Source organism: Bos mutus, chromosome 14, assembly GCF_027580195.1.
Source record: "Bos mutus isolate GX-2022 chromosome 14, NWIPB_WYAK_1.1, whole genome shotgun sequence".
Lineage (NCBI taxonomy): Eukaryota > Metazoa > Chordata > Mammalia > Artiodactyla > Bovidae > Bos > Bos mutus.
Genome location: NC_091630.1, coordinates 49883385 through 49904504, shown reverse-complemented (window position 1 = coordinate 49904504; position 21120 = coordinate 49883385). Strand labels below are relative to the sequence as shown.

Genomic DNA, 21120 nt, shown 5'->3' with positions numbered 1-21120 from the left:
GAGAAATCAGTGAAATCTGATATACACCAAATATACTCAGAAAACACAATGAGAGCTCATAGATGAACAAATATCTTCCTAGTCTGAAGGAGAAGCATCTTTAATAGATCTAATATGATGCTCATTGCATTTCTTATGAGCTAAATAAGAAAAGATAGTAATATGCTTAATTGACCAAGTGACATTTAGTTCATGGGAAAATTTTTTTTCAGAAAGAGGTAGGAATACCAGACCACTTGACCTGACTCTTGAGAAACCTGTATGCAGGTCAGGAAGCAACAGTTAGAACTGGACATGGAACAACAGACTGGTTCCAAATAGGAAAAGGAGTCCATCAAGGCTGTATATTGTCACCCTGCTTATTTAACTTATATGCAGAGTACATCATGAGAAATGCTGGGCTGGAGGAAGCACAAGCTGGAATCAAGATTGCTGGGAGAAATATCAATAATCTCAGATATGCAGATGACACCACCCTTCTGGCAGAAAGTGAAGAAGAATTAAAGAGCTTCTTGATGAAAGGGAAAGAGGAGAGTGAAAAAGTTGGCTTAAAGCTCAATATTCAGAAAACTAAGATCATGGCATCCAGTCCCATCACTTCATGGCAAATAAAAGGGGAAACAGTGAGAGATTTTTTTTGGGGGGGGGGCTCCAAAATCACTGCAGATGGTGACTGCATCCATGAATTTAAAAGACACTTATTCCTTGGAAGGAAAGTTATGGCCAACCTAGACAGCATATTAAAAAACAGAGACATTACTTTGCCAACAAAGGTCCGTCTAGTCAAGGCTATGGTTTTTCCAGTGGTCATGTATGGATGTGAGAGTTGGACTGTGAAGAAAGCCGAGCACCAAAGAATTGATGCTTTGAACTGTGGTGTTGGAGAAGACTCTTGAGAGTCCCTTGGACTGCAAGGAGATCCAACCAGTCCATCCTTAAGGAGATCAGTCCTGAGTGTTCATTGGAAGGACTGATGTTGAAGCTGAAACTCCAATACTTTGGCCACCTGATGTGAAGAACTGACTCATTTGAAAAGACCCTGATGCTGGGAAAGATTGAGGGCAGGAGGAGAAGGGGATGAAAGAGGATGAGACGGTTGGATGGCATCACCAACTCAATGGACATGAGTTTGGGTAAACTCCAGGAGTTGGTGATGGACAGGGAGGCCTGGCGTGCTGTGGTCCATGGGGTCACAAAGTGTTGGACATGATTGAGCGACTGAACTGAACTTAGACTTTCTACAGTCTAAGTAGAAATAAGATATAATGAGAAAAACCAGAAGGTGAATGATCTGGAGTTGCCTGCTGTAGTAATATACTGGAGGAGGGAAAGTTGGTCAAACTTGGATTCCAGTCCCCACTCTTGCACTGATTGTCTGTATGACTTGGGGCAAGTTCTCAGTATCTCTGAGCCTTGATCTCCTTTTCATCCAGTGGAGCTAGCAATGCTTCATAAGCTGACTTGAGTATGAGGTTGAGAGGAGATTTACACCATCCTCAGGATTTGCAGAGAAAGCAATGGCAACCCACTGCAGTACTCTTGCCTGGAAAATCCCTTGAATGGAGGAGCCTGGTAGGCTGCAGTCCATGGGGTTGCTAAGAGTTGGACATGACTGAGCGACTTCACTTTCACTTTTCACTTTCATGCACTGGAGAAGGAAATGGCAACCCACTCCAGTGTTCTTGCCTGGAGAATCCCAGGGACAGGGGAGCCTGGTGGGCTGCCGTCTATGGGGTCGCACAGAGTCGGACACGACTGAAGCGACTTAGCAGCAGTAGCAGCAGCAGCAGGATTTGCCTAGTGTAAGGAGTAGCTGGGGCTTCCCTGATAGCTCAGTTGGTGAAGAATCCACCTGCAATACTGGAGACTCCGGTTTGATTCCTGGTTCGGGAAGATCCGCTGGAGAAGGGATAGGCTACCCACCCCAGTATTCCTTGGCTTCCCCTGTGACTCAGCTGGTAAAGAATCTGCCTGCAGCGTGGGAGACCTGGGTTCAATCCCTGGGTTGGGAAGATCCCCTGGAGAAGGGAATGGCTGCTGCTGCTGCTGCTGCTAAGTCACTTCAGTTGTGTCTGACTCTGTGTGACCCCAGAGACGGCAGCCCACCAGGCTCCCCCGTCCCTGGGATTCTCCAGGCAAGAACACTGGAGTGGGTTGCCATTTCCTTCTCCAATGCATGAAAGTGAAAAGTGAAAGTGAAATCGCTCAGTCGTGTCCGACTCTTAGCAACCCCATGGACTGCAGCCTACCAGGCTCCTCTGTCCATGGGATTTGCCAGGCAAGAGTACTGGAATGGGTTGCCATTGCCTTCTCGGAGGGAATGGCTACCCACTCCTATATTCTGACCTGGAGAATTCCATGGACTGCAAGTCCATGAGGTTGCAACGAGTCAGACACAACTGCGTGATTCTCACTTTCACTTCACTGTCAAGGAATAGCTCCTCACAAGGCATCGTATCTGCAGGTTTATTTCATGGAAGATGGGTTTTGTGAGTTTACTACAGAACAACTTACTTGAAGAATACAGTTATAATCAAGGGCTTCCCAAGGGACTCGGTGTTGGAGCAGGTGACCTCACTGCCTTGTGGGGAAGACAGAGGCAATCTTCATAAAATAGTTCTGCAGGATGGAATTGGGCAGGCTTTATCTCCAGTATTCTTGGGCTTCCCTTGTGGCTCAGCTGGTAAAGAATCCTCCTGCAATTCGGGAGACCTGGGTTAGATCCCTGGATTGGGAAGATCCCCTGGAGAAGGGAAAGGCTACCCACTCCTGTATTCTGGCCTGGAGAATTCCATGACTGTATAGTCCACGGGGTGGCAAAGAGTCGGACATGACTGAGCAACTTTCACTTTCACTATTTGTGCACAGAGATACTTCTGAGAATAACTTAGATACTGTCTTTGATTTCACACCAGAAAAACTGTTAAAGATAGAGACAATGGTGGAAAACTATCTAGAAGGATGCACAGCCCCAGTTTTGTGTCCAGGCCTGAATTTAGTCCCAATACAGAAACGATGATTGCCCTACTGTGCTACGAACAAAGTAGAAGGAGGCTTCCAGGTGCCTCCAAAGACAGTATTAGAAGTGGTAGCTTTTTATCTAGTTTGTGATTAAAAGCTAAATGGAAGGCGTCACATGCAGCTCTGCTCTGCTACACCTTAAATGCCACCAGATTTGGGGGGCAGTTAATAAGGGTCATTTTTGTTATTCTGCAATCAAAATTAAAGTTATGAGTGAAGTAGTGATTTCTCGTATTCAACATCTAAAGAATTGAACAAACACTGCATATACCAATATTTAAAGTCTTTGATGTGTGAGATGAATGGTAACTAATGGTAACTAATTTCTTGTTTGGTAACTAATCTAGGTTGGGGTGATAGCATAGCTTACAGGGGAAAATCCATCTTTTAAATCTTTCTATGCTTGTTTTAATAACTCAAAACCCTTCCAATGGGCTTCCCTGGTAGCTCAGTGGTAAAGAATCCACCTACCAATGCATTCGATGTGCGTTTGATCCTTAGGTTGGAAGGATCCCCTGGTAGAGAAAATGGTAACCCACTGGTTCCCGGAACAATCCCATGGACCGAGGAGCCTGGCAGGCTACAGTTTGTGGAGTCACAGAGAGTTGGACATGACTGAGCAATTGGGCACGAGTACAAGGCATCTCATAGAAGAAAACCAGTCTCATGGAGCTATGTTGACAGGGAGGGAAGATTTTAAAGTAACTTCTTAACAAAATTCAATAAAATTGTATTGCCATTAATAAATTAAGGATACTTCTACCCATTTGATTTCTCTAATTTATTTAATTATATTAAACCATCAACTTTGGTCAGTACAAATAAATTCACTGGCATTACTAGGGAGAATGGGGTGAGTAGTGAGGTGGATGGAGTCAGCTGAGGGGAGTTGTTCAGAGGTTTGGAAGGATTACCAGGTTAGGCTTCTTGGCAGAAAATTTTGACTGGAAGAGGAAGGATATTATTGGACAATGTCTAAAAGATACATGGAATCAATGAGGGCATATTTACTTTTTAATTGGAATGCACTTGCTCAAATTTATAGTTCTTTGGAGAAAGGACTCAGTAGTGGATGAGATGATTTCTTGTTTATCCATGCTAATTCTCACTTTTCCTTAAGTATGTACGTAGTGATTCACTTAACAAATACTTATTGAGCAGCTGCTTTGGCTAAGGCAATATTCTAGATGCAAGGCTTACAGAGGTAACATGACGTAGATCATGTTTCGTTTCAAAGAGTTCTTTAAAACTTAACCTGTAATCTGTTCATCTGAGGAATGAAATTACAAAAAAAAAAAGAGTCCTGGGGATCTTCAGTTTCTTAATGTATTTTCATTAGCAGAATTCAGAAATAGTGAGAGCTTCAGGTGGGCTCCTGCAGACCCAGGTACCAGGCTGGTCCCTGTGGTCTACTTGCTGACCCAGGCACCAGACCTGCATGCTGAAGATTCCCTTCGATAGCCCTTGCAGAATTTCTGTGTGGACTGACTAGTGAAAAGTTTTCCCAGCTGAAGCCAGTCAGTGAAGATAGGAAGAGCTGCCTCTTCCTTCAAATGCACAGATGCCAACGCAAGACCACAAGGATCATGAATAATCTAGGAAACATGTAATCACTAAAGGGAAAAAAGAAAAAAAAAGCTTCAATAACTGACTCTAAAGAAATGGACATCTGTAAATGTCCTGGCAAAGAATTTAGAACGATCCTCAGAGAAGTAAAGTGAAATGTAAGAAAGCATGGTCAACCAAATTAGGAAAACAGTGAATGAAGAAAATTAGATGTCCAGCAAAGCAATAGAAACCATTTAAAAAACTTAAACAGAAATTCTTGAGTTGAGGAATATGTTGATTGAACTGCCAAATTTAATAGAGAACTTCAACAGATTCAACCAAGCAAAAGCAAAAAAAAAAATCAGTGAACTTGAAGACAGAGTGTTTTAAATTATCCAGTCAGAGGAACAAAAAGAAAAAGAAAAACTAAAAAAAGCTTATGTCAATTATGGGATACCATCAAGAGAAACAACCGACTCACTACTGGAGTCCCAGAAAGAGAAGAGAGGGAGAAAGGGACAGACGCCTTTTTAAAGAAATAATATCTAAGAAATTCCTAAATCTGGGTGGAAATTTGGACATCCAAGTTCCTGAGTTTATAGGTCTCCAAAGAGTTTCAACCCTGAAAGTTCTTCTCCAAGACACATTATAATAAAGGTGTGTAAAATCAAAGGCAGAATTTTTAAAACTGAAAAGAAAAAAAAAAAATTGCTCACGTACAGTAATAGAGAACAAACCTTCCACGAGGCTGTCAGCAGATGTCTTAGCAGAAACCTCACAGCCAGGACAGAGTGGGATAAACCTGGAGGCCGTTGTGCTCACTGAAATAAGCCACAGAAGGATACTGTGTGGTCTCACTTCTATGTGGAATCTGGGGGAAAAAATGAAGATGTTGAACTCATAGCAGCAGAAAAGAAAAGGGAGGAAGGGAAAATAGGACGACGTTGGTCAGAGGGTACAAATTTGTGGTTATGGAAGATAAATGCATCTAGAGAGCTTATGTGCAGGCATGTTGTGTATACTTAATAATACTGTATTGAACCCTGAAATTATGCTTAGAGTGGAGTCCAGGAGATTTTACATACACAAAAAATGTTAACTAGGTGAGGTTATTAAATATATTATATATTAATTAGCTTGACTCTGGTCATTTCACTGTGTATATTTATATGAGATCACCATAGCATTTACCTTAAATATGTACAATTTTTATTTAAAAATTTTAAAATGTTCAGATCAGATCAGTCGCTCAGTCATGTCCGACTCTTCGCAACCCCATGAATCGCAGCACACTACGCCTCCCTGTCCATCACCAACTCCCGGAGTTCACTCAGACTCACGTCCATCGAGTCAGTGATGCCAATCCAGCCATCTCATCCTCTGTCATCCCCTTCTCCTCCTGCCCCCAATCCCTCCCAGCATCAGAGTCTTTTCCAGTGAGTCAACTCTTCGCATGAGATGGCCAAAGTACTGGAGTTTCAGCTTTAGCATCATTCCTTCCAAAAGAAATCCCAGGGCTGCTCTCCTTCAGAATGGACTGGTTGGATCTCCTGGCAGTCCAAGGGACTCTCAAGAGTCTTCTCCAACACCACAGTTCAAAAGCATCAATTCTTCGGCGCTCAGCCTTCTTCACAGTCCAACTCTCACATCCATACATGGCCACAGGAAAAACCATAGCCTTGACTAGATGAACCTTTGTTGGCAAAGTAATGTCTCTGCTTTTGAATATGCTATCTACATTGGTTATAACTTTCCTTCCAAGGAGTAAGCGTCTTTTAATTTCATGGCTGCAGTCACCATCTGCAGTGATTTTGGAGCCCAGAAAAATAAAGTCTGACACTGTTTCCACTGTTTCCCCATCTATTTCCCATGAAGTGATGGGACTGGATGCCATGATCTTCGTTTTCTGAATGTTTAAGCCAACTTTTTCACTCTCCTCTTTCACTTTCATCAAGAGGCTTTTGAGTTCCTCTTCACTTTCTGCCAGAAGGGTGGTGTCATCTGCATATCTGAGGTTATTGATATTTCTCCCGGCAATCTTGATTCCAGCTTGTGCTTCTTCCAGTCCAGCGTTTCTCATGATGTACTCTGCATATAGGTTAAATAAACAGGGTGACAATATACAGCCTTGACGCACTCCTTTTCCTATTTGGAACCAGTCTGTTGTTCCATGTCAAGTTCTAACTGTTGCTTCCTGACCTGCATACAGATTTCTCAAGAGGCAGATCAGGTGGTCTGGTATTCCCATCTCTTTCAGAATTTTCCACAGTTTATTGTGATCCACACAGTCACAGGCTTTGGCACAGTCAATAAAGCAGAAATAGATGTTTTTCTGGAACTCTTTTGCTTTTTCCATGATCCAGTGGATGTTGGCAATTTGATCTCTGGTTCCTCTGCCTTTTCTAAAACCAGCTTGAACATCAGGAAGTTCACGGTTCACATATTGCTGAAGCCTGGCTTGGAGAATTTTGAGCATTACTTTACTAGCGTGTGAGATGAGTGCAATTGTGCGGTAGTTTGAGCATTAAGATGTTAAGTAATGAATAAAATGATAATGATAGCCATCAATAACATTGGGTGATGTGCTACGTGTCAAATGTTGTGCACTAAAGACCTTGTGTTTGTGTGCTTAGTTGCTCAGTTGTATCTGACTCTTTGCAACCCCATGGGCTGTAGCCCGCCAGACTCCTCTGTCCATGGGGTTCTCCTGGCGAGAACACTGGAGTGAGTTGCCAAGCCCTCCTCCAGGGCATCTTCCCAACCCAGGGATCGAACCTGGGTCTCCCGCATTGTGGATGAATTCTTTACCATCTGAGCTACCAGGGAAGCCCAGTTAAACAAAATCACCATTTTTTATAGGGTCTAGTGTATAAGCCGCTCCAGTGTTCTTGCCTAGAGTATCCCAGGGACGGCGGAGCCTGGTGGGCTGCTGTCTCTTGGGGTCGCACAGAGTCGGACACGACTGAAGCGACTTAGCAGCAGCAGCAGCAGCAGCAGCAGCAGCAGCAGTGTGTAAGTATAGAAGCCAAAAGTTAGGCTTTTAACATCTAAACATGATAGTACTTAATCATGTTTATTTTCATCTTTTCTTCTTTAAAACACTGAAGAAGAATTTGCTGTATCATTTCTGCTAGTCATTTGTAGGTAAAACAACACTCCTATGAGTCTTGCAAGAGATCTTATGAATATTTGTCTCTTAATCATCGTTTTCTCTCATCGAGGAGGAAATATTAAATACCCTTCCTCTCTATTTTTAAGTTCTGATGATTGTTAAATCCTATAAGTATTTGCTTCAGTGTTAACTGAGATGTAGCCTAATAGTTATAAACTTAAAAAGAATCCTTCCTACAAAGAATTCTTTTTCAAAAGTGCATAATAATTATTTTTAAATTAAGATATTTAATATATTTCCTTTTGTCTATCAGGTCACACATATTTTTAGTTGTTCAACTGTGTGTTTTAGATCTCTCATGAAATAAAACTCAATTCAATACTACATCAAGTATTATTACAGGCTATGAATCAGGCACTGTCTTTGATTATGGGACAGCAAACTATAACTTTAGGTGCTCTGTTTTTGACAAGCCAAGAGACAAATTTATCCAAGCAAATCCAGGTTTATCTCATTATTGAGGATTTCTCTTCATATAACTTTAGGTAAAACCTGTTTCAGAGAAGTCAGAGCTAATGCTTATGGTTACTCAAGGCGGGTGGGATGAAGGTGCAAATCACCATTCTCCTACCTACTTATTTAGCATGTATTCTTTGCCCATATGTGGGCACAGGTTGAACCTATCTGGTGATTTTCATTTATACAAGAGATCAGTATCTTTTGATGTGATTTTCTGTGGATTTTCCCCCTTTAATTTAAGTGCTATGATAGTCAAAGGCAGTTTAACAATAGTACTTATGAAACAGTCATACCTATAGTCAACTGCTGTACCATTGTAATAATGGCATGTCTATGACTAATATCTATAATTGACCAAACACTGTTATAACTCCTTTTTGAAATGCAGAGTAAATGCTAAAATCCCAAAACTACATGATCCAGGTTAGAATATTTAGAGATAGGACATGATATTAGAATTATATATGAGTCTGGCCAAGTGAAAAATTTCCATAAATTATTATAAATACAGAAATGATCTCATAAGCACTGATGTAAAGAACAGACAAGAATCTAGCAGAGACCTGAGTGGAATACTGTAGTTGTTCCTCCTTACTTATAAAACACCAGTGACTCTTGTGCCTTAATTACCTCTTAGAAACTGGTTGTCTTCCAGCATGCCCAGAAAAAGGGAGACGAACAGCCAGAGAGATTGCCAAATACCAGTCACTTTTGTCATTGATTTAACCTCTGTGTCTCTCCTATCAGACTTTTGCATGGTCTCTCTTTATGTAAAAGCCTGACCATTCCTGGAGCATCAGCTTGACCCTATAGAGCTGTGATCCTAATATGTTACTTATTTGAAAAATCAGTTTTCTAACTTGTTAGTATATTAACTTGCATGAGTCTGAATTAATCTTGATGTTCCCCACACGCATTTTCTTTCTTTCACGGCAGATGTCAATTCCCTGTGTCCCAGACTTCCCTGGCGGTCCAGTGGTTAAGACTCCTACTTCCAATGCAGGGAGGCATGGGACTGATCCCTGGTCAGGGAAGTAAAATCCCACATGCTGCAAAAAAAAAAAAAAAAAAAAAACTAAACTAGTCTTTTCACTTCTAGGGTCTCAAATTTCCCTAAATTGTCATAGCTGATGGGTCGTGTACTTCTTTCTATTTATTCTTTTTAAAAAAGTAATTTTATTGTTGCTGTTGTTCAGTTGCTAAGTCATGTCCAGCTTTTTGCAACCCCATGGACTGCAGCAATCCAGGCTTCCCTGTCCTTCACCATCTCTCAGAGCTTGCTCAAACTCATGTTCATCGAGTCAGTGATGCCATCCAACCATCTCATCCTCTGTCCTCCGCTTCTCCTGCCCTCAGTCTTTCCCAGCATCAGGGTCATTTCCATTGAGTCGGCCCTTCACATTGGGTAGCCAAAGTATTGGAGCTTCAGCTTCAGCAATTTTATTATTTTTTTAATTGGAGGATTTCCCATTTATTCTTACTTTTTCACTGGTAACAAAGTTTTCCCTGTGTAGTGCTTCTCCACTGCTTAACAAATTAATTATATCTTAATTTGGTATTTCATTTCCTCACACTATGAATCCAGCCCACTTGTGCAATACTCAGTCTCTCTGCCTTACATGAACCTGCTGTCTGGCAAAGTTGGCTCCACCCATTTCTCTTTCTCTTCTAATTGTTCATAGTGTTGCCTCTACTTGAAATTCTGTTTTTCCATTTTGGCCTGTCCTGAATCCCATCCATCCATCCAAGTCCAACTCATGTACCATATTCTTATGGAGCCTTCCTTCTTCCTCATGTGTGTGTATTTCAGTATCTTTCTGTAAGTTTTTAACCTACCTATCATTTCCTGGACTACATTCTAGATACCTCTGTATTTGTCCTTGCTGTTAGATTGTATGAGATACTTTCCCAAGATTCATTTCATTTTAGTTATTTAATTTGGATATATTTATACTGCATTTATTGTAACATGACATCCCCTCTTTTCTTGGTATTTTATTCTCTAGGGACTAAATAGAAAATATTATCATACTGCATTTATTTTGTAAGGCAAGGTTCATTTACAAAGTTGCAACAAGGAAACCTGATGCATGCCTGCATGAAAGGAAACTTACTGTTCATCCTATGTAAAGTAGCAGGCGTGTTTTCAAAACCGTCTTAATAAGATTTGCTTATTGAGACAAAGAGCCATGACTTCATTCTTACTAACCTCAAAAGCATATTAAATTACAGTCAATTTTGGCATTAATCCAGTTTTACCATTAACTCTCTCATAAATTTTGATTAAGGGGTATTGCCAGACTTTTGTAATTAAGGGAAGTGCATTAGAAATGTATTTCATGTTGGAAATTTGTCATGTTCTGAAAAATACTGAAGTTCTGTGAATACCTGTAAACCTTAGGGATGGTAAAATTCATGGCTGAACAATCATTTTTCTGAACAGAGAGTACCCAAAATTAGTTACAGGCTCAAATCTAAATTTTTATTTTAAGAAATAATTGATTGAATTAAAATATTTCTTGGCTGTGTAAATTTCATAGGAGTCAGGAAGAAGCTGTATTTCATGGTTACCTTCTCTCAGTGTCATCAGCCCATAGATATATTTTATAATAATTTGCCACTTTCTGTAATTATGGATTAATGAATATTAACTACTCACACAAGTCTGGATCAGTAAATATATTTAGCTCTGAATTTGTCATAAGCTTTTATCTTCTAAAAGCATTTTGAAGGGTGTGGTTATATCATGAGATGCTTTATCTATTTTCATTTTGCTCTATAGAATTTGCTTCCCTGGTGGCTCAGACGGTAAAGAATCCACCTGCAATGCAGGAGACCTGGGTTTGATCCCTGGGTTGGGAAGATCCCCTGGTGGAGGGCATGGCAACCCACTCCAGTATTCTTGCCTGGGAAATCCCATGGACAGAGGAGCCTGGAGGGCTACAGGCCATGGGGTCCCAAAGAATCGAATAGGACTGAGTGACTAAGCACAGCACTATAGCATTTAGAAAAAGTGAGATTCTTTCAGAATAAAGTTTTACTTGATGTGGGCATTTATACATTTTAAATCTATAAAATGTTTTATTCTGTTTTTCTATTAGCTTGCTTCATCAAATATGTGGGGTTTTTTCTTTAAGCATTTTGTCCCAGTGAAAATTTGTAGATTTCTGCCACGTCAGTTCAAGTGACTATAGCAGGATTAGATCTACGTGATCCTCCTCTTCACTGGCTGAATCAGTGACAACTTTTTTTTTTTTTTTTAAGGACTGTCTCTTTTAGAAAGTAGGGAGAGTGCTCAGTGTGGCCAGCTGTGTATCACTTTTCTAGAGTGAGTTTTCCACTTAGTGTATTAAAATAGTTGTGACCATATTGCATCCTGGTGACAAAAAAGAACAAGTATATCTTGGAAGAGAATTTTACTTCTCATCTGAACATAACTTAGTGGCTGAAAGAATCCAGCTAAGTAATCTGTTTAAAATTAGTGTTTGGAGAATTATTTTCATAATCTGTCACTTGCATAATAAATTAAAACCAGATCATGTTTTTCAACAGTCATGAGAAAATATCTTTCTTCAACTTTTATAATAATATTAATTACTGCATCAGTGAGCACTTATTCTGTGCTGTGTCCCCTCCTAAGTATTTTATTTGCATTAACTCACTTCATTTTCTTGGCTGCCTCATGAAGTATTATTAATATAAACTACTAAAATCTCCAAATTACAAAAGAGGAAATTGAGGCATATACAAATTAAATATCTCTCTAAGGCCGTATAATAAATAATAGAGGTGATGGTAGCTTTAATTGTTTTTTTCTGAATGGAAAACTTTCTTTTTTTGCAGTTCCACTCATGCTAGCATTCAGTACTTTGTTAATTCATTTGTCTTTAAAAGGAAATCAGTAAAACTTGCACGTCTTCATGCTTTTTAATTTTGCTAGCAATAAATGATCATTTATTCTTTGGATTCTTACAGGGCATTCTATTTGGACAAGTCAAATTCACCACCAAACTCTACATCTAAAGCTGCCTACATAGATAAGGTAAAAATAGAAGATTGCATTGACCCTATATTTTACCATTTACCTTTTATTTAATTTTGTTGGTGTTGTTCTTGAGCATGGTGTCAGTATAAAATTTATGAGCTCCAGTTCTGTTACCTCCATAATAAAATATTTTAGACTGTAGGTTATAATGACTGTGAATTATAGCCCATCTAAAAAGATTTCTTTCTATTAAACATGTTGAACTTTATGTTTATCGTTTTTTTTTTTCCTGTAGCTCATGAGGCCTCTCAATGTTTTGGATGAACTTTATCGACTGGTGGCCTCATTTATCAGATCCAAGCGCACGGCCGCCTGTGTGAACACGGCTTGCAGCGCCTCCGGAGTTGGGCTGCTGTCAGTGTCCTCGGAGCTGTGCAGTAGGCTGGGGGCCTGCCACGTCATCATGTGCAACAGCGGCGTGCATCGGTACGTGACTCCCACCGTGCTGCATCTTTGCCTGCGTCTTCACTACACCTCGTTATGTTTGGACTTTCTTGTTTATTACATTTAGCTCTGTGAAATTATAGCTGGAAACGTATTTGGAATAAGATTTCAGAGATTCGTTAATTCTTGCAGAGTAATTTCTGGCTTTAGTTCTATTTTCAGTGACTGTTTATTCATACAAAATGAATGCAATCCCACATTTATATCACTGTGGCCTAGAAGCTTATCATTCTTTATATATCTTAAGATTTATACTTTAGGTACAAAATTGTGCATCTGTTTTATGCACTCTAGGAACTTGCTTGGTAGGAGCTGGTGACTAGAATATTTTCTAGAAAAAAGGTTTTTTACCTTTTCTTCAGTGGTTTGGGTCCTTGTTACTCAATTGTTGTGAGTTAGATGTTTTCTTGGGGTTACCACTGCCTTCCTACTTCTGGCAAAATCACAGTCTAAAAGCCCACACAATATGCTCTTCCTGAAACTGTAAGGAGGAGTTTTAGATGGGTTCTATTCAGGAACCTGTTTGGGAAAGCCAGTAGGTACATAAATTCCTACAGCTGTATCAGATTCAAGTCAGGTCCTTCTTCATAATTACTTATTCCTCTTCTGTCACATCTCAGTTTTCACAGAGAAATGAAACCATATAAGTGAAAATAATAGAACAGGATTTAGTCCTCATTGTAATCTGGTAGGCAGAGAGTCTTCTGTCGCCAGTCATAGTCTGTTCTTAGTATGAGGCCAGTTAGATTTTGAGAGAATAGTAGTTGTTGTTTATTCAAACTTACTTGGTACTTAATCCATGCAAAGGACTGCAGTTGGTGCTATTGGCTAGGTAACATCATAAATTGATGATGCTTATGGTACAGACATGAGGCATGAACAACAAACAATTATTAAAGTAAATAATAATGTGACAAAATAAGATAACAAAAATATAATAAAAATAACAAATGACTTAGACTACAAGAAAAAAATAAATGACCTAGGAGAGTTACAGCTAAAAAATAAGAATCAGAAGCAACATATATCTTGGAGATGGTTGGAACTTTCCCTGGAGAAGGTAGTGTTTGAACTGGGTTTTGATGGGTAGAGGTTTTGAAGAGGTAGATAGAAAAAGTTGATTCAAGTCAGTAGGTTTTCATCCATGAAATTCCATTTGACTTGATATGCCTGAATTATGGATTTCAAGTCCTACACAGCATGTCCTTGCTTATGAAGTGTGGCAAGACTTTGTTTCTCTAAAAGGAGCAATTACACCTGTGTGAGTGACACAATAGACAGAATTGTCCCCTTTATTTTAATTGCTGAGTACTTTGTGCTCTATTGCAAGCTTACTCATGCCCACGCTCAGTCACTCAGTCATATCTGACTCTTTAAAACCCTTTGAACTGTAGCCTGCCAGGCTTCTCTGTCCATGGGATTCTCCAGGCAACACTACTGGAGTGAGTTGTCGTTTCCTCCTCCTGGAGATCTTCCCAAGCCAGGGAACCCACCTCTCCTGCATCTGCCGGCAGATTCTTTACTACTAAACCACCTGGGAAGCATTGCAAGCTTACTAAGAGCTTAGATGAAATATCATTTGCAACTAAATGAGTTCAGCAGAGAAATGCTGTCTCCGATCAGTCATGTTCAATCGTTCTGTTCTCATTCATTCATCCATGTATTTACTTTCCATTCACTCAGTTAATATACATTGAGCACTAATTATGTGCCAACACTGTTCTAGTTTCTGGTATCAAGCATTGGGAAAAAAAAAAAAAAAGGCAAAAACCTCCCTACTGTTATATAATGTAAATCAGGTGGGAGTGAAACAGATGACAAAGTAAATAAATGGTAACATGGTAGGTGACATAAATACAGAAAAGAACAGAAGTCAGAGAGGTGACAGGGGACAAGATGGGATGAGGGGATGTCATCTTCCAAGGAGGAAGTTCTGTTGGGTTGGAGACCTGTGTGAAATGCAAGAGTGAGTCATGCAGATATCTCAGAGAAAGTGCATTCGATTCTAGAGAGCAGAGTGCAAATGTGGGAGTCCGAGTGGGAGCCAGCATGATGTGTTCAAGGAACATAGAGGCCACTGTGGCCTTGACACTCGGTATGTCATCACCATGATTAATGTTCTTACTCTGCACTGGTGTAAGATCATAGTTATCTGAGGACTGTGACAACCAAGGGACATGTCAGGCTTCAAACTACAAGCATATTCTCCTATCTCCACATGAATTTACTGAAAGTTAATGCTTTTAAGTTTGCCATTTAATGCAGTTCCCTGGCGGTTCAGCGGTTAGGACTCTGTGCATCCATTGCAGGAGGCCTGAGTTCGATCCCTGGTTGGGGAACTAAGATCGTTCAAGCCTCATGGTATGGCCAAAAAATTTTTTCTAACTTCCAGAGTTTTTTAAACTCTAGAATTTTTTAATCCTAGAATCATGACCAAATTGTCCAAGTTACTCTCTCATATCTCCCATGAGCAGTTTTAGAGTTTGACGATTGATGAGTAGGAGAAATAGATCGGTGTTCTACAACCATTTTTTAATTACTATATTCATTGATGGATGTGTTGGAATCACAAGTAACATTGAAATTTCAAAGTTTTTTGGCTTTCTCCATTTCTGCAGTTCGAAATAAATATAGCTTTAGTTAATTCATTTCAGAGAGATTTACTGAGATGTAGGCAAAAATGCCCCATCACAGATGCTGAAATTAAGGTTAAAACTATTTGAAAATAGTACTGTTTTATTTTTCTGTTATGCAGAATAATATAGGCATTTAGTAATATCTTTAATCTTTCAGGTAAGGCTATGCTTAGATTTTTCATGGTGATAAAATGTGTGCTGATTTATGTTATGCAAGAATCAGAAATCTTGCATAACTCTGTTACTAAAATACTTCTTCAGTAATTATAATTCAGAAAGCTAGGAAGGAACCCAAGTAGATCCATACCTACCCTAATTATTGAACATGGAGGTTTACCTTGAGGTTCTGACAAAGGGGAGAAATTCAAAATATGAATTAGAATAAATATTACAGACTATTTTTAGCATTTACTTTTAAAATTAAGATGGGAAGTGGTTAACAATATGGCATCCACATTAGATAATCAGTTTCCTGCCTTTTCTGATTTTATTCACCAAGAAAAAGGAATCTAAAATATTTTAAAGTATTGAGTTATAAGCCTGTATTTGATATTAAAGAGAAGAATGTGATTTTTCAGAATGAAAGGGCAGTTTTAATTAGCATTCATATCTAGATGTTTTAACGCCAACCTGAATTAGACGCCTGGATGGCATACCACAGAGAATGAAAGCTGGTTTTTGTTGTTGTTAAGTCACTAAGTTGTGTCCAACTCTCTTCAAACCCCTGGACTGTAGCCCGCCAGGCTCCACTGTCCTTGGGATTTCCCAGGCAAGAATACTGGAGTGGGTTTTCATTTCCTTCTCCAGGGGATCTTCTCAACTCAGAAATTAAACTGAGTCTCCTCCTTGGCAGGTGGATTTTTTACCACTGAGCCACCAGGGAAGCCCTAATGCAAGAAGGAATAGAATTCAGGATGAATTATTAAAATCTTTTCATAGTGTTTGGTCCACCTTTGTTTTTATTAAATTCTCTTTCCCAGGGCAGTCCTTTGTGTGCATTACAATTCTACTGATGAACTTTCCTCCCTACACTCCTCAATCATTCACTTGTGTTAAATACCTCCATTGTTATTGAATATTGAAAGAAGATTGTCTTTTATTAAGATCAGGCTTTTTTTTTTTCCTTTTAAATTGTGTCTGTGATATTAAAAGCTAGTTTGATAAATGAAACTTTTCCAAAGTTTCCATTTCGTTTTCATCTCTTACTCCTTCTATCAAACAACATATATCTGAACATAGTTTTATTAGTACGTATAGTTTTATAAGGGCTTCCCTGGTGGCTCAGTGGTGAAGAATCCACCTGCCAGTGCAGGAGATGTAGGTTCAATCGCTAGGTCAGGAAGATCCCCTGGAAAAGGAAATGGCAACCCACTCAAGTTTTCTTGCTTGAGAAATTCCATGGACAGGGGAGCCTGGCGGGCTACAGGGATTGCAAAGAGACAGACCATGACTGAGCGACTAACACTTTACTCCCCTATTGCTATGTTGCCCCTCCCCGCTTCCCTCTTCCCACTGGTAACCAATAGTTTGTTTTCTCTGTCTGTGAGTCTGCTTTAAAGCTCTTTTTTATACCATGCAGTTGCTTGCTGCAGCCCTTCCAACAGCGTGCCAGAGGGTTTCTAAATTTCCCTATTATATCCTTCTGCCGAATCCTTCCATTCATTGTGGTATTTCATTTTGTTTTGCTTCTTTCTCCACATCACTGCTTAATAGCCAACTGTTTTCCTTTAATCATTATATTGACAAATCAGCATATTGCAAAAGTTATAAAACCCAAGCCTGAGCCTTACCACCTCCAAAAACAAAGATTCCATGTCCCTCCCACGATGTTTGTTTATGCTTCCTTCCCCAGTGGCAACAAGTAGGTAGATATTTCCAGAGGCTCCCTGAAAGGTTCAGTTCGGTTCAGTCGCTCAGTCATGTCCGACTCTTTGCGACCCCATGAATCACAGCACGCCAGGCTTCCCTGTCCATCACCAACTCCCAGAGTTCACTGAGACTCACGTCCATCGAGTCAGTGATGCCATCCAGTCATCTCATCCTCTGCCGTCCCCTTCTCCTCCTGCCCCCAGTCCCTCCCAGTATCAGAGTCTTTTCCAGTGAGTCAACTCTTCGCATGAGGTGGCCAAAGTACTGGAGTTTCAGCTTTAGCATCAGTCCTTCCAAAGAAATCCCAGGGCTGATCTCCTTCAGAATGGACTGGTTGGATCTCCTTGCAGTCCAAGGGACTCTCAAGAGTCTTCTCCAACACCACAGTTCAAAAGCATCAAATCGTCGACGCTCAGCTTTCTTTACAGTCCAACTCTCATATCCATACCGACCACTGGAAAAACCATAGTCTTTACTAGACGGACCTTTGTTGGCAAAGTAATGTCTCTGCTTTTCAATGTGCTATCTAGGTTGGAAAGGTTAGGTCAAGGAAATTTCTAGTGAGGGCAGGAACTCTGGAATCACAGCGTTTCCCTCTGAGGACTCGTTCCACGGAGTTTTTGTCCACATCCTCTTTTAATCTAGGGCTTCCCTGGGGGATTAGAGGGTAAAGCGTCCACCTGCAATGCAGGAGACGCAGCTTCATCCCTGAGTCAGGAAGATCCCCTGGAGAAGAAAATGGCAACCCACTCCAGTACTCTTGCCTGGAAAATCCCATGGACAGAGGAGCCTGGGAGGCTGCAGTCCATGGGGTCGCAAAGAGTCGGACATGACTGAGCAACTTAAACTTTCCTTTCCTTTCTTTTAATCTATCCATGACAGATTTTCAGTGGTGTAGGAATTTCTGGGATGATCCTGCAGGAAGACAGGTCATTTGAGCCCAGGCCTCACGTCTGACCCACCTGTGATGTCTGAGCACCAAAGCCTTGGAGATCTGTACACATAAATTACCTTTAATCTTCGAGCTTTGTTGTGAAGATGAATCTCTTCCAGGAAACAAGGCCCATCGTTAGCTGAATACTTGGTGTTCAGTCACCAGTCAGGGCTGTGAACAGCAGCATCAGAAGGGGCTGGCTCGCTGTGTCAGGGCTTCACCAGCACCTGCCGCAGCAGCGGCACCATAGCCGCCTTGTTTTGAATCCCACGCAGGTATGAGGAGGAAACAGTCTATGGCAAGGCCTGCTCTCATTATTAAAAAGCACGATGATAATGAGCCAGCTGGCTGCCATTTATGTATTCCAGTGTTGGACTGCTTTTTCTTTTATACATTCTGGAAACTCTTTTTAACATATATAACGCTTTAGGAGCTCAAAAACTATATATATGAAGTTTCTAACTGAAAAGGAGTATATTTCCAAGATGCATTTCTTAGTTGGTTATTTAGAAACTGAGACATAGTTTCACGTTGGATAGTATTGCAGAGGGTGGTTGAATTCTCAGTCATCCGTCTTCCAGCAGAAATGTACAAAACCCATCATGTGACCATAAAATAAAACCCAAAATATGACTCTCAGCATTTTCCAGAAAAATGAAATCCAGGAATTAAAAACAACTAAAGAGAAATGTGTCTTAATAGTTTGGTTAATGAAAAAGTTATTTAAAATGAAAATAAACAGTGTAGTGATTCTTAATTCATAGAAACAATCTTTTAAATTCTTTTTTAAGGGAACTATCAATTAACAATTTTAAAAACCACTTTTGTTTGACTTTAAAGAACTCTTTCTTAGCAATATTTTATTCTGTCATCACCATGACATCAAAGGACAAATTGACAAATAGGCCCAGGGTAAGGAATGCAGACTCCTATAAAAGTGGAGCACTCAAGGTAACCTGGCGTAGGTGATCAGAGTCCTAACGGAGAAGATGATGAAGCTGCAACAAAAAGCATCAAACACAAGGAGTAGGTTTACTCTGGGGATTTCTGTATGTAGGTTAGATTCTAGGTATGAGAGGGAAAAAGTAAACGATTGCTATAAGCAAATGTAGTTTTCAAGTTGTATCCACTTATTTTTTGTCCAAAAATGCATTGGAAATTTCAGTAATGAGATTAGTGGAAATACTTGAATTTTAAATCTCCAGAAAGGTGGCTAACTAGAACAGAGGAAACTGGTAACTCATGATGCCAGGATCCTGTACGTTCCCAATAAGAAGTCCTAAATTTATGCTCTTATAGTCAGGAATCTAACATATGTTAGTGGAAAGCACTTATTTTGTATCAGGATAGTAGTAGCAATGAGTGATAGTAGCAGTGAGTAGTGATATTTTAAAATTGTCATTAGATACGGCTGCAGTTTAGATTATTTTTCTTGAACAGTTATAATTTGATTACGGCCAATGCAACTTTTCCCATTTGTTAATATCTAGTAAAATCATTAATGAATTAAAGAAAAAAAAGTGAAAATGTAAAATTGTGTACCAATCTTTAGAAGGGAAAAAATAAAATGCTATAATAATGGGGCTCTGGGAGACAGACAAAATATATCTTACGTATGCTATAAGTATACATCTTACTTACTCTGGCAAACTTAAAGGAGCAGAAAATAGAATTATGGGGAGGAAGGGAAAAATGGGGAGACGTTGGTCAAGGGGTACAAAGTTTCAGCTACACAAGATGACTAATTCTGGAGATCTGACATAACAATGTGAATATACTTAATATTGTATTATATTCTTGACATTTGCTAGGATCTTAATGGCACCCCACTCCAGTACTTTTGCCTGGAAAATCCCATGGACGGAGGAGCCTGGTGGGCTGCAGTCCATGGGGTCGCTAGAGTTGGACACGACTGAGTGACTTCACTTTCACTTTTCACTTTCATGCACTGGAGAAGGAAATGGCAACCTACTCCAGTGTTCTTGCCTGGAGAATCCCAGGGACGGGGAAGCCTGGTGGGCTGCCGTCTATGGGGTCACACAGAGTCGGACACGACTGAAGCGACTTAGCAGCAGCAGCAGCAGTAAGTGCTTTTACCACCAAAAGAGGAAAGAAAACAACAACAACAACAAAGACTATGGTAACAATGTGAGGTGATCAATGTGTTAATTAGCTTAATTGTGAAGAGTATCTTACAGTGTATAGGTATATCAAATCGCCAAGTTGTATACTTTAAATTTATATGACATTTGTTAATTATACTTCTGTTGAAAGCTAGGGGAGAAGAAAGAAAAGTAAACCCAGATCTTCAAATTATACTAAATTGTAAAGTAGGCAAATAAAACTCCACAGTTTATGCTAATTTAAGCAACCAGATAAGTAAATTTATTCTCATAGAATTATATCAAATATCTCAAATATGATAGAAGTTTTATTCTTTTACCTTTTTCCATTATCTCTTACTAAAGTTCTTTCCCCCAAAGAGGTGACTAGATTTGCATATATGTTTTTTTTTCCCGAATTTTTCTTTGCAGTTGATAGAAATCTTAATAAAGTAGTACATTAAATTATTCTATTTAAAAATGTTCATCGCTTTCATTAGATTACTGTGAAAGAAGAATAAAACAGTAATTATGAGTCACTTCTTATTGTAGTGGTTTCTAGCTCAGACTGCCAGTAATCATGTGTTGTTGGCTAGGCAAGCTTTAATGTCAATACTTATAAAGTCAGAGCTTATACCTTATTACCTTCTATCATTAAAATTGGAAAATTCTAGGTACATTAAACATATCTTGAGAAAATAATCTAAATACATAATTATAAGTGATATTTCATCGGATTTTGCCAAACCCAATTTTTCTATTTGAAAGTGACAAGTGTAGAATCAACTTTAAATTATAGTGTTAAACAGGGCATGATTCTGCAGATTTTATTTGAAAGAAACTGAAGCTATTGTTTTCCCTAAACCTGCGAAATTATATAAAAAACAAAG

At 39.6% G+C, this 21120-nt stretch overlaps 1 protein-coding gene across 2 annotated transcripts in view; it reads left to right on the top strand.

Annotated features, from left to right (window-relative positions):
• PREX2 (phosphatidylinositol-3,4,5-trisphosphate dependent Rac exchange factor 2) overlaps positions 1–21120 on the top strand; it is a 304496-nt gene that overhangs the window by 248322 nt on the left and 35054 nt on the right. For both annotated transcript variants that reach the window (XM_070382299.1, XM_070382298.1), the window contains exons 36-37: positions 12176–12242; positions 12481–12671. In XM_070382299.1, the coding sequence (XP_070238400.1) occupies positions 12176–12242; positions 12481–12671 (258 nt within the window). The remainder of the gene's footprint in view (positions 1–12175; positions 12243–12480; positions 12672–21120) is intronic.